Source organism: Colossoma macropomum, unplaced genomic scaffold, assembly GCF_904425465.1.
Source record: "Colossoma macropomum unplaced genomic scaffold, Colossoma_macropomum, whole genome shotgun sequence".
Classification (NCBI taxonomy): domain Eukaryota; kingdom Metazoa; phylum Chordata; class Actinopteri; order Characiformes; family Serrasalmidae; genus Colossoma; species Colossoma macropomum.
Genome location: NW_023494786.1, coordinates 28,039,764 through 28,054,494, shown reverse-complemented (window position 1 = coordinate 28,054,494; position 14,731 = coordinate 28,039,764). Strand labels below are relative to the sequence as shown.

The 14,731-nt window shown below is 40.1% G+C and overlaps 1 protein-coding gene and 1 pseudogene across 1 annotated transcript; both read left to right on the top strand.

Annotated features, from left to right (window-relative positions):
- Positions 1-311: 311 nt before the first annotated feature.
- On the top strand, positions 312-1,268 carry LOC118826602 (olfactory receptor 52B2-like). Its single transcript, XM_036597619.1, has one exon. It carries the CDS (start codon positions 312-314, stop codon positions 1,266-1,268), a length of 957 nt encoding a protein of 318 aa, XP_036453512.1.
- A 9,607-nt stretch (positions 1,269-10,875) lies between these two features.
- LOC118826593 lies at positions 10,876-11,827 on the top strand (annotated as a pseudogene).
- Positions 11,828-14,731: the final 2,904 nt, after the last annotated feature.

Sequence of the window (14,731 nt, the reverse complement as noted above, 5' to 3'; positions counted from 1 at the left end):
CATTCATTACTTTAAAGTAAGACTTTATTCAGTTACTGCTGTTATTCAATAGGTGAAAGTGGTAAATTTTGGCACTCTTCCTCACAAATGGTGCTGGAAATGACTCAAGTATATCTAAATGTTTTCCTAAGCTTTTTTCCTTTCCACAGGGCATTCTGAAGAAATCCTGAAATTGAGCATATGGGAATTGACTTTCCTCTAATGCCTGATATATAAAAATGCCAGGCAGAGCTAAATTACAAGAACTTTCTGAGCAGTCTATGGTTTTCATACACTGTTCTTAGTACTCGACACATTATAAAGGAGTTACAATGGCATCTAATTTGTCCATTTATACAACTCTTCTCACTATGGAACCACTGGACATATTACCATCTAATATTTTTCCAGCATTCATATTTGGAACCCTTACTTACTGTGCTATTTTGATTTTCAATATGACTGTATTGCTAACAATTGCTTTGAACCGGAAACTCCATAAGCCTATGTACTTACTGTTATTTAACTTGCCAATCAATGATATGATGGGTGCCACAGCCTTTTTCCCTCAGCTGGTGTCTAGTTTACTGTCACAGAATAGATCCATCACTTACTCTGCCTGCTTTGCTGAAGCATTCCTGACACATCTATATGGAGCTGGGTCACTTCTCATTCTCACTGCTATGGCTTATGACCGGTACGTTGCCATCTGTTGCCCACTGAAATATAACACCTTGATGTCCCCAAACAACCTGTTGAAAATAATTATTATAATGTGGACCTTAGATTTTACTCTGATTGGTTTACTACTTGCACTGAACTACCGTAAAGAGATTTGTTTCACAAACATAGTAGACATGTACTGCAATAACCCTTCTTTGATGAGGCTTATATGTGGGGATATACAGTTAAATAACTACTATGGATTGTTTATAACTATTTTTTTCCAAGGCCTGTCACTGCTGATAGTGATATTTACATACATCAAAATCTTAATCACTGTTGTTGCTAAAAGACAGTCTGATGCAAAAGGTAAAGCAATTCAAACCTGTGGTACACACCTAATTGTTTTCTTATGCTTGGAGTTTAATGCATTCTTTGCTCTAATTGCTCACCGACTTCCAAATGTATCTCCTTACATAAGAAGGGTTTTAGGTGTTTCAGTAATGGTATTTCCTCCTTTTCTTAATCCTCTAATATACGGACTGAGGACAAAGGAAATCCGTCACAATATTTTTGAATTCTTCCAAAAAAAAAAAATTATAGACATGACAGGCATGAAATCTTGATCAGTATGATATTTAGTGTTGTCTGTTATCTTCATCAACTCTGTTAAAACATTTTTTTTCTGTCTTACCACTTTATTCATTTATTTATTCTTTTATTGCATACGCAGCAGGGCTTAATTTTATTATTTTATTTTATTCCTTGCTTCTAATATAATGTATTTTTCACTGTTGGAAAACAACAGAATGTGGTGGATTGTCACTCCTCTTCTTAGTTATTTTTTAAACTGAAATAATTTTGTCATGTCTTGTGGTAAAAAAGTCTGATCCAAAAGCACAAGAAGCCTAAAGAGAGAGCAGTCTTCTCATCTTGGTTTGTTTGTAAGAGTAATTGTGTTATATCATAAATAAAATGGCTTTGATCCAGTCATTTAAATATTTTTATCAGTGTTTATCGTTTATTTCAATTGTTCTCAGATGTGAAGGCTTTAATCTTTTATATTAGCTCTTTAACTTCAGAATTCATGACAAAAAGTATGAACTAAAAATATCTCTAATAACTCTAAACTAAACTTAGACTTTTATATATAGGAGCAAAAGAAAATCAACATTAAGGAAATATGTTAAAATATTTATATTTATAATCAGGTGTATAATGGAGAATCTTAAATGTTGAAAAATGAAGTTTCCTTATATAAATTTAGTATAAATTCCCCCCAAAAATAAACTGCAAACTGAAACTGCAAAATTTGGCCGCATATAACAAATAGGGCTGTGATGATCAACAAATGTTAACTAATGGCTGTCATATAAATAATCTTAACAATTTAATTGTCTTTTCCTGTTCATTTTTTGCAACACAGGCAGCACGGTGGCGCAGTGGGTAGCGCTGTGGTCTACGGCAAGAAGGGTCTGGTTTTGATTGCCTGCTTGTGCGCACGGGGTCCTTTCTGTGTGGAGTTTGCATTTTCTCCCAGTGTCTGTGTGGGTTTCCTCCCACAGTACAAAGACTGTGAGTGTGTGAGTGAATGTGTCTGTCTGTCTGTCTGTCTGCCCTGCGATGGACTGGCAACCTGTCCACGGTGTATCCTGGCTCCAACTTCCCCCGAAGGATACATACACACACATGTTCCAAGCCGCTTATCCTTCTGGGTCGCTGGGGGGAGCTGGAGCCTATCCCAGCGGTCAAAGGGCGGAAGGCAGGAAAGACCTTGGACTGGTCGTCGGTCCATCCCCCTGAAGGATAGATTTTTTACAAAATGTTTGCAACACAAGTCTACAGTGGCCAAATTGGCTGATTAGCCACCAAACCTGTTAGCTATATTTACTCAGTAGCTAACACTGGTTGTACTGTTGACTCAATAATGTGCACACACTGTTGTGCATTGTGAAAATTTAAGCCAGCATGTCTACTTAAAAACATTAGAATTAGCTACATAGCGAACAAATAAACATTACTCAGCACTGCCCTCTAAACATGTAAGTGCACCAAGTTAGAGCTATCTTTTGTTTTAATAAGCCCCATGATGTTTCAGAGAATGCATATCTTTTATTTACTTTTACTTGCCTCAGTCCAGTGCACACATTTCACATTTTGTGTGTTGCAACATAATGTGACTGCGAAATCTAATGATTGCAGTCAGCTTAAATAAATGTGATCATCTCAAATATTTACGATCAGGAAATTGTGTAATAATTTTCTCAGGCCTAGTAACAAATGGGGCAGATCTGTACAGAGCTGTATCTGGCCAACAGAAAGGCTTTCATGAATGCACTCCAGCAAAGAGGTCCAGATTGAGTGTAGAGATCAAGACCGGACAGGCTATGGCAAAGGAGCAGGACAAAGAGCAGGACAATGACCTGGTTAAGGGTGAGGGCTAGGGGCAGAAACTAGATTAACAGCTTGATGATGTTAATATTCATATTAACAATGTCCCTGATGGGTCTGCTACAGAATTTTTTTTAACACTATGCAGTCTTTTCAGTTCATCCAGCATGTGGTTGACCCGGCTCATAATCGAGGTCACACATTGGATCTGGTGTTCATAGGTTTTTAATGGTAAATCAATATTACAATTTTCAGATGTGTTTACAGGGTTTAGTGAACAGTTGTTTCTCTGTACTGATGTTAATGGCCTTGCTAGCTGTTTAACAATTTATGCTTAAGTGTTTTAGACAAGGTAGCCCCTGTCACAGGGAGGATAAAACAGCTGGTAAATTCTATACCATGAATAAATGATGATATTTTGCAAGGGTATGTAGGAGAGTAGAGTGAGAATAGAAAAAAGTTTTTGGTTTTAATTTAATAAGTTTTCTTTAATAATAGAGTTAGGAATGCTAGAGCCAAAAAATGTAATGATTTAATGACTGTAAATATACATAATCCAAGGTTTTAGTTTTCTAGGATAGACTCCCTAGTGAATGGAGTTGCCTGGAGAACACCCAGTTCTACAATTGGTGTTGAACAGTTTTAAAGTTCTTTGTGGATAGAAGTACAGATCTTAGGAGTAATATTTTGTTATTACTCGTATTACTTTTAATTGAGAAATATTGCTAAAATCAGTACTTACTAGGTCTAACACCCAAATTGGCATCTCTGCATTGGCTGCCTGTTACTTTCAGCTTAATTTTGAAATTTTGGTTTTAACATATCAGGCGGTGCATGGTGATGGGTCAGAATATATCTCTGAGCTATTAGTGCCATATTCAAATGCTAGGACACTTTGGTCCTCTAGTCAAGGGCTTTTAGTAGTTCCTAGGACAAAGTGAAAATGGAGTAGAGACTTTTTCAGTATATGCTCCTAAGCTCTTGAATACTCTGCCCTTAGACATTAGACTTGCTAGTCTATCGAGTCTAAAGAGATGTTTAAAAAAGGCTCAAGACATATCTGTATGCCTTAGCCTTTGAATTTGGAAAAAGCTAATGTTCTTTGTTTGTGTTGTTTGTGGATAAAGCTGCACTGTCTTTGGTTTTATGTTATTTGTTTTATGTTTTTATTTACTTTATCTTACTGTTCTGAAGTATTTTGTAGCTGACTTAGAAAAGTGCTATGCAAATAATAATTCAGGTGTTTAAATGTTTAAAATAACAGTAGGGACTGGCTTAAGGATTTAGTCAGCAGCAGAGAGGGGGCGAGCTATGTCACCAACAGAGGTTGAGGGTGATGACTCAGTGGTTTAGGCTGGCTGAGGAGCAATCCTGGGATCTGACACAGTAGAATCAAAAGTTTAGTTGTCATCTGGATTAAAATTAGGCTTTTAGTTAAAGGAAGAAAAAATCAAGCTGAAGAAATTTATATTGTGCATACAATAAACAACATTGTAGCATTGTGCAGGAGAAAAGTCAGGAGAGGCAACAATTTCTCTTTAAAAATGCTCTTTTATTTTGAACACTGGTCAGTGATAATGGCCAGCTGAGTGGTGAGCATTTTGTTTAAACAATACAAGAAGAACTCCTCCACCAGCCACTCTCCAGTCAAGGCCACTCTCTGATTGGTTAATATTATAATATTGTTTATTGCACAATTCAAAGTTATTCAAATTAATTTGCTTATTATGATAGATAAAAGTCTAATTTTAATTCAGACAGCTAACCTTGTGATTCTCCTGTGTCAGATCCTGAGATTGCCCTTCAGCAGGCCTCAGCCGCTGAGTCATCACCCTCAATACCTGCTGGTGACATAGCTCCATGAGACTATTACTCTGGTAGTGGAGCAGTGTGGTCCAGGTCTCCCGGATGCCTAGCAAGTTGGAAGCCTCAGCCATGACTGCTGTCTCAAAATTGTGCCCCTGGTCACTGTGGAGCTCCTCTGGCATGTCAAACCAGTAGAAGAACTCCTCTACCAGCTGCTCCGCAGTTGTGGTCACTCTCTGCTCCAGGACTGCAAACACTGTGGGCCATTTATTGAAATGATCAATTGTCATAAACACATACTGGTATCCATCTGTGGCAGTGTGATGTTGTTACACTAGATTATTCACTTCAGGGATTTTATTTTGAAATCAGCAAGGGCTTTTAACTGTTGGAGCAATTAATTTAGGAGAGAAAGGGGGAATTATTAAATATAAAATTCTGTCTGTAAAATTCTTAGTTTTATTTATTTTATTGTTTCTTTTATGTACTGCAAATTATTTAGCTTGAAAAATGTATAAAAGAGAAGTCTGATTTAGTAGAGCAAGTTCAATATGGGTGGAGTTTTAGCAGCCTTTACTTGAGTGGAGTACAAAGTAAGTTGTAGCCCCACCTTTCGTTCTCTTTGCAAAACGCAGCTCTGTAATTTTGAGTTAAAACACACTTTGTATTTTCCAGTTTTCGACATAAAATGAGTTCATTCAATCACTAAAACATTATATCATGCACTGGTTATGCTGTTGTGCAGTCAAAACACTGTTTTATGTGGTTTTAGTATGTTTTTATTCGCTGTTGGCCACGAGTTCTGTTAAGGTGGAACGTTAAGGTGGAATGCTAATTACGAAGTTAGGCTATGGATGCTAACTGTTCACAGGACATTTATTGTTTCTTTTGCTGAATAAGACGAGATTAAACCGACATCGCGTGCATTTGGTTGTTTTTAAAGAAGAGCTTTAACTTCCGTTCACAATTTTAGCATTTGTATAGTTCATGTAGTGTAACAGCTATGTTGTAATACGAGTGCACGGTGTTTAACAGTCACAGCTGAGAGCACTAGAGAGAGAGAAAAGCTATTGAAGCCTGTTTATTCGCCTTTTATAAACTCTGTGCAGGTATGTTGAGTTATATTGTCATATATATATATATATATATATTATTCTTATATTGTTCCGTAAATGGGGAGTGTGTACAGCATACTGTTTGCTTTATATGTATTTTTTTAATTATTATTATTGTTATTTTCTTTTAATATGTGATTAATGAAATGAGCTCTTTGCAAAACGCCACTGTGAGAGAAGGCACAGCTGAGAGCACGAGAGAGAGAGAGAGTTAGTTGGTGTGCTGATGTCATCACTTCATGTTAGTTGGTGTGCTGATGTCATCACTTCATGCATCATTGAACCCTACACAACACAGAAGTAAACCCGTTACACTTGGATACTCTTTCCATCAAGGCACCAGTGTGGAGAGACTACAATGGAGTGTGCAACAGCTGTTGTGGCCTTTTCTTGGCCATACATAGGTCGTGGTAGTTAGTTGCTATTTCACAATGACCTCACTGCCCACCCTCAAAAATGCCAATACTGGCACTTCACATAGCTGGGCATTGTTGTTAACAAGAGAGGGAGGGAAGCCAGTCCAAGGCATCATCAATGCACTTGAGAGGATACAAGTCAGGTTTAATTACAGGATTAAACCTTGACCTTACACTGTGCCCCACCCCCGAAGTTTCAGCCAAAGGCTTCTCTAGGTTTCCTCACAGGGAACGCAGATCTCGCTGCCAGGGAAGCTCGAACTTCTGCCTCAACTCTGCCACTGAATTCCACGCACTGATCTCTTCACCTCTGCTCCAGACTCAGTGTAGCCCTTGCGATGTTATCACACCGCCAGAAAGTCTAAACCAAAAATACAAATCTGCAAGCCAGAATTTGTGCACTCAGATCAGACCTCCCAGCTCGAACCTAGAGCTGCTTCCTCCCTCTCATTTTGACTCAACTACTGGTAACAGAGCCAGGCTGGATGGTGGTAACCTCCTAGCCATCTGGCATACCTCTTGCAGTGTGAGGAAGCACGCCTGGTCACAGGGAGACTATCGATCCCATATCAATAAGCACAGTGAGCCATTCGCTGTCAAGGCTGCACTCTATCCAAAATCTTTGGAGGCTGTTGCTCTTTCTGGCGGCTGCAGTGATGCAGAGGGCTATTCTCTCAGGGGCCATCTTGCTTACCCCACCCCCAAGACTTTTCTACCACATAGCACAGCATTTCTTGCTATGGAGCTGCTTCACTGAGAATGAGCTATATTGCTTAGGCTTCGACAACAGCTGCTTGGACACTAGCTGGTTTGGTGAGCCATACGTATCGCTTCAGCTCCCCTGGCAGCAGTCCATTCAAGAAGTACTCCAATACCAACTCCTTCTGAACCGCTCTCTGAAATGCTGGATAACCCTGCCAGTATGCTTATCCACTGTCCTTTTTTCTCAGACTATCCAGAAGCAGCTTCCTGATAGACAGTACCCAAGGCATCTGTCCAAACCACCAATGGAGAGCTGCAGTCAATTGGAGCACTGTTGCCCATGATAATGCTATGCTGCACCAAATCGGGCCATGTACAGTCTCCTTTAGTAACTGCAAAGATGTCACTACAACAGCCCAAAACCTCCCACAATTGCTGTTCGTGCCCTTTAGCTCATCCAGACCCACTGTGCTACCATAACTCATGCACAGCTTCTACTCTAGTGCAAACCTACACTGTACTCACCACTGCCGTGTTTCACAGTAGAGTGATTAGGGAAGCCAACGCTGGAACAGCACAAGGGGCTGGCACTGGAGCTGCATAGTAGGCCAGCAATGCAGCTGCAAAGGCTGTTATTGCTGGAGCTGCATGAGAAGCCAACACTGGAGCAGCACAAGGAACTGGTGCTGGAGCTGTGCAAAAGGCCAGAGAAGAAGGTCTGAAGCAGGGAGCTAGGAGACCAGCTTTGCAACCTGTGGAATCAGTAGAGCAATCAAGTCAAGTCAAGTCAAATTTATTTGTATAGCGCTTTTTACAACTGATGTTGTCACAAAGCAGCTTCACAGAAATCCATTAAGGACAAAGTTTTAACATGAAATGTAAATCCTCCAGGTGAGCAAGCCAGGGGCGACAGTGGCAAGGAAAAACTCCCTCAGAGCTGAGGAAGAAACCTTGGGAGGAACCAAGGCTCACAAGGGGGGACCCATCCTCCTCTGGTCAAACTACCTACAAAATTATTATACTACTAATATTAATAGTAGTAGTAGTAATAATAGTTAGGAGTCCACTTCAGTGTCGGGTGGGCAACTAGTCCAAGGCAGGTGGTGGTGACTGGGGCGTGGGCAACTGGTCTGAAGCGGGTAGCAGGAGAGCTTGACAGACAATCGTCCATCAGTGTCCGGCCAGACAGGTGGGCAGTCGTTTACTCAGAAAAAAGGTAGGGAGATGGAGTTAGTTTAGTTCTGTATGGGTGTATGTATAATAATATGTAAAACATTTCCAGAGTGTGGCTAATGACCCCGGCAGATCTGACTATAACAGCTTAACTCAAAGGAGAGAACCAAAAGGGCACACAGATACGGGAGCACCCTGAAACAATTTGGCATCCCTCCGCTCCACGGTCCACAAACCTGAGTGATCGCGTGCGAGCAGCGGGACGACAGCACCAGCGTCTCAGTTTACTATAATTCCCTGCGTCCATGGACCCCTGGATCTGCTGCCTTTATCTAAGGGGAAACATTAACTACCAATCCATGAAGTCAACAGAGAAACAGCCCATGGAGCCAACAATTTACTTGGGGACCTGGACTGTCTTAGGCTAGAGTGGCAGCTCCTTTTACCTCAGTGCCTTAGCTATGGGATATATGGGTTCTTCAGATGTGGCGTCTTTGTCTCCAGGAAAAGTTCATATTCTTAACAGTGGGGATAAGCTTCACACTAGGAACCAGAAGTTCTGATGTCTAAAATACAAATATAGCCATTTTATTTACTCTCCAAAACCACCAGTGAACCTGTAAGGGTTCAGCTCTGGCCACCAGCAGAGGGCGATGATGGCAAAGTGCTATTAGCCTGAGGAACTCTAGTACCCTGAAGCCCATGGGCTAATCAGCACCAACCATACACACCTGTCTGGTATCTGCATTTAATGCAGTGGCAATCAGCAGTCAGTGTCACATCTTTGTAGAGGGGTGACTAGCATGGTACTTCAGTGTTTGTCAAATAAAGAAAAGCAAAGCAAATCAAAGAAAAGCAAATAAAAGAGAAACAGCTCCCAAAGAAAAGGAGAGAAAAGAAAAGAGGGTTAAAAATAGAAACAGTGAGTTACACTCATTTCATTTCTAAAATCCTTGTTTTCTGATTACTTTTTATTTAATTTTCAGACCTACCTTTGTTTGAGGACGCTGCCTTGGTGTCCCTGTTGTCTGCCATTTTTCTATCCCTGAATCTTAGGGGTGTTATTTCACCTTACACCTGCGCCTCCCAGGGGTGGTGGTAACGCATCGGTTTGTCAGCCATTATGTTGGTGATGTGCCTTCATCTTAAAAGTGCACAAGCATCACAAAGCTCTCATCTACACCATTCAAACACCATTTATATAAATTGCATTCTCAGAATAACTATAATGATCTTATACCAAATTATACCTATTACAATTTTATACATTCTTAGTCCATTTAAACCCTTATTCACAGGTTTCACACTATGCACTTGTTCCCTCACCCCCCTTGCCATCCCATTACAGAATCTGCACATTTGTGAGTTTTTTTAGTAACATCGATGAAGGCAAAATCATGGTAAATCTGAAAAAAAAACAAAAAAAAAGAATTTCCTTAGGGACTACCTTGCCTTAAAACACCCTTGATGTATCCATCCACCATGAATAGATTAAAATAAAGTGATTAAAATGTGTTTGGCCAAAACCTTATTCATAAACATATAGCAGCATATTCACAAACATTTCATGTAATAACTTACTGTGAATGCGCTTTCAGAAGCATTAATACTTCAGATGTCTGGCTTCACCACTGTGAACAACTCTGACTGTAGTTTCTCTAGAACAAAGTATTTTACTCCAGAACATTCTGAATGACTATGTTTATATGTTAACCTTTTAATTATGCAGAATTTCTTAAAAATCAATGGAGTTTCTTTAATTTAAAATGTCCTAAAATGTATTGGTGTAAAATCATATGTGTGTGTGTAAAAAATACTGTGTGTGTGTGTGTGTGTGTGTAGTGGGGTGGGCTGTTTAATGTGCTGTGGTCATTCAGCAAACACATCTTTTCACTGAACCTCTCTAACTGGACATTCAGTTAAAAAAAAACAAGGCATATCCATCAATAAAAAATGGGTAAAAGCCTGCTATCTAACTGGCCTGCTGAAAAGAACAGTTGTGCATTAATAGTGGACAAGCTAGCACAGCTAGCTGACCAAATATTGGACCACCACCCTCAAAAAGGCATGGTTAATTTTACAAACTGTTTTATTCTAATGTGCAATTTTTCTGGTTCTAGAGCAAAGTGTTATAATTATAGCAAAAGAGCATCTGTTATCTTGAATGTTAAAACTATAAGTTCTTTTGACCCCATTATGTATTTTTAGGTTTCAAATAATATCTGAACACAACCTTATTATTTCAAACTGTACATATAAAGTTTCAGGTAAGTTCAGCCATGTTTCAAACATTGCTGGAAATACTCTGGTGACATAAGTCATTTGCATAGTCTGGGAGGACTTGAATATGTATATAAATGTGGCATACTTTGCTCCTCAATACAGAAAGCTGAAGGATCTGCATTTTTCAAAGCTTCAGCAGCAAATTAATCAACTGGAGTAAACAGAATAAAATTTTTAAATCAAAGGATAATACCACAGGACATTTAAAATAGGAAAATAAGAGTTGGAGATTTGACAAGCAAATATAATCGATATTGTGAAGAAGCCAATACTTAAGAACAACAAAATAAGCTTTTTTCATACTACTGGATGAATAACTTTTTTGTTTTTCTCTCACAAAAATTTTAATGGAGGTCCAACTTTCAAATAACACCTTTACTTTCAATCTTCAAATTGCCAAATTTGATGTTCCTCCTGAAGCCATATATCCGGTCTTTTTCACTGGAGCTCTCATCTACTTGTTTGCTGTGTTGTGCAATGTAACAATTCTAGCACTGATTGTGACCCAGCGAAGCCTTCATAAGCCAATGTTTTATATTCTATTTAGCCTTCCCTTGACAGACTTATTAGGAATCACATGTGCTCTTCCCAGAGTGCTCGTGGATATTATAACACAAACAAACTTTGTTTATTATCCAACATGTGTCATGCAGGGATTTTTACTGCATTTATATGGAGGAAGTGTGCTTTTTGCCCTGGCAGCTATGTCATTTGACCGCTACATTGCTATATGCAAACCACTCAGATATAATTCTATAATGACACCTTTTACACTTTGTTGCATTATGTCGTTTGGTTTGGGGTCTTGATATTGCCTTGGTCCTTGTGCTGTTTGCCCTTCAGGCCAGAACGCCAAAGTGCAACACATTCATTGTTAATGTGTACTGTGATAATCCCTCTTTAGTCCGACTCTCATGCGGGGGGGATACTACTGTAAACAATATTTATGGGTTGGCTATGACGGGATTTATGCAGGCTATAAGTGTGGCTATTCAGTTATTCTCCTACATACAAATCCTCATCACCTGCATTTCCCATGTGCAATCAGAGGCTAGAATTAAGGCTGTAAATACCTGTTTAGCACAGATAATTACATTTTGTCTCTTTGAAATAGTCAGTACCTTTACTATACTCTCATATCGATTTCAGAATATACCTCCCAATGCCCAAAAACTTTGTGGCATGATGATTTTTACCATCCTTCCAGTTGTTAATCCGATTATATATGGAATGAAAACAAGAGACATCAGAAATGCATTTTTTGTGATGTTGCAAAAACAGAAGATTGCCTTCTTATAAATGTGTCTTGCTAGCGCGTAAAAAGTTATCCTTTGTGAATATTCATAATGGTAATTCATTTCTGTGAAAATTTCAATTCTGTGAAAGTAATTTGTTTGTTCTTTCTTCAAATGTACTGTCAGGTACATTTCAGTAAAATATTAACTACAATATCTTTACTCTGCAATATCTAAACTCTGTTGTCATTAAAGATAATGCTACTCTACTGACGGTGACCTTTGATCTAACTTACTGGTCTTTCTTGACATTGAGCCACAATTGTCCAGTGAAGTGGACAGTTGCAATGGGAGATGCATCACTGCCAAGTAGTAATTCAAGCTAAATACAAAAACACAGCTTTGTAGCTGCTCACCTAGTGTTTTAAATAGGTCAAATAAATATGCATTTTAAAATTAATGTAACAGATTCTACTTAATCTAATATTTACACAAACCTAACCTAACCTTAACTTCAAAGAAATACCTAAACCTGATCTTTAACCTCCAAATAAATGTAACTTTAACCCTAAATTTAAAGCTAGTACTAGCCCTACCCCTAATGCTGGTGACAATCAACTTCACCAGACAGTCTTAACAATTTGAGCATCTGTAGATCATCTGTAAGGAAAGATCAAAATACAATGTGGCCACCTAACAAGAGCATAAATTCACAGTGGTCTTAAAATGTATGCACTGTAAACAAAACACAATGTAATTTCATAAAATAAAATGTGTGATTTTGGAAATATTTCCTATTATTTTGACTTAAGTTCATGAGATTCCTAAAAGTAATAGATAGATAGATAGATACGTTATTGATCCTAAATGAAATTTAGCAGCCAGTAGCAGTCACACAACACAGGACAGTAATAGTAATAAGGGTGTAAACAATATAACAGGAAGAATACATATATAAAAAAATCCTATCTACAGACATATATAGAAATAAAAAAATACAACAATCTGGAATAAGATCTACAACCTGAGATGAAAGACGCAGTGCAATAATAACATTACAAGGAGGCACAGGTAACGGCATATAATGACAATACTGAATAAATATGTGCATATATTGGTACCAAAATAAAGTGTCTAGTGTGGAGTGTCCAGATGTGCAACATGCGTAATAAGGTGTGCAGAAAGTGCAATATGTGCAGCAAGGTATCCATATGTGCAGATGGATAAAAAGAAACATGATTTAGCATGAGATATAATTTGATTTGTGATTTAACATGAGATTCAGATTCAGTCCTCATCTCTCCTCTTCCTTCTTCACTCTTCTCTTCTGGCCTCCCTGGGAAGAGTTGAAGAGCCTGATGGCTCTGGGGACAAAGGATCTCCTTAATCTGTCGGTTGAGCAGCTCTGTGACAGCAACCTGCCACTAAACATGCTCCTCCTGTCCATGATGATGGTGTGCACTGGGTGGCCATCATCCTCCATAATGGAGAGCAGTTTGTGTAATGTCCTTCTCTCAGCCACCTTGACCACAGAGTCCAGTTCCACACCAACCACTGACCCTGATCGACTGACCAGCTTGTCCAGCTGCATCTCGTCTCTCTTTTACATGCTTCACCCCAGCACACCACAGCATAAAAAAGACAGCTTGCAACCATGGTCTGATAGAACATCTGCAGGAGCTTCCTACAGATGTTAAAGGACCTCCAGCCTCCTCAGGAAGTAGAGCTGGCTTTGCTCCTTCCTGTACAGGATGTCTGTGTTGGCTGACCAGTCCAACCTATCATTCAGTTGCAGATCGAGATACCTGTAGGTCATTACCCTCTCCACTTCAACCCCCTCAATAGAGTTGGCTGTGTGGGTGGCCTATCCCTGCGAAAGTCCTCCACCATCTCCTTCGTCTTGGCAGTGTTCAGAAGCAGGTTGTTCCCATGGCACCACTCCACAAAGTCCTTCACCAGGGTCTTGTACTCCTCCTCCTGCCCTCCCCTTGCACAAGCCACAATGGCAGTGTCATCGGAAAACTTCTGCATGTGGCACATCTCTGAGTTGTACCGAAAGTCTGAGGTGTACAATGTGAAGAGAAAGGGGGAAAGTACAGTCCCTTGTGTTGCTCCTATGCTGCTGACTACAGTCTCTGATGTACAGTCCTTCAGCCTGACATACTGAGGACTGCCAGTGAGGTAGTCAGTAATCCAGGAGACCAGGTGCGGATCCACTTGCATCCCTACCAGCTTATCTCTCAGTTGGAGGGGCTGAATGGTATTAAAGGCACTGGAAAAATCAAAGAACATGACTCTTACAGTGCAACCACCCTTGTCCAGATAAGAGTGGGCCCGTTGGAGAAAGTATAGCATGGCATCCTCTACTCCCACTTTCTCCCTGTAGGCGAACTGCAGGGGGTCCTTTGCGTGTCAAACCTGGGGTCTAAGAAGGTGTGGAAGAAGGCGCTCCAGCATCAGCCTGTCAGCCTGAAGTAATTGAGTTCACTGGGTCGCCCCCCTCTTGGGTACTGGAATGAGGCATGATGTCTTCCACAGTGTGGGAACCCTCCCCAAGCGTAGACTCAGGTTGAAGATGTGCTGTAGGGGTGCCCCCAGCTCAGCAGCACATGACTTAAGTAGTCTAGGATATACTTTGTCCAGAACAGCCGCCTTCCTTGTGTGGAGTTTCCTCAGCTCACCTCTAACCTGATCTGCAGTGAAAATGTGCAGAGGGGAGAGGGGGGGCTGCAGTGGTGCTACAGATCAGATCTGATGTGTTAATGTGTGAAGAGGGGGGAGAGGGGGCTGTGATGTCTGTGCTGTCAGCCTGTGGGAGGGGTGCATGAATATCAATAAAAGAAGATGAAGTGTTGATGTCCAGGCAAGCAGAGACTGAAGTGCCAGGAGCTGAGAAGAGGGAGGGTGTGGAGGTAACTGCTGTACATACAGGCACTGTGGAGATCTGAACAGGGCAGTCAAACTCGTT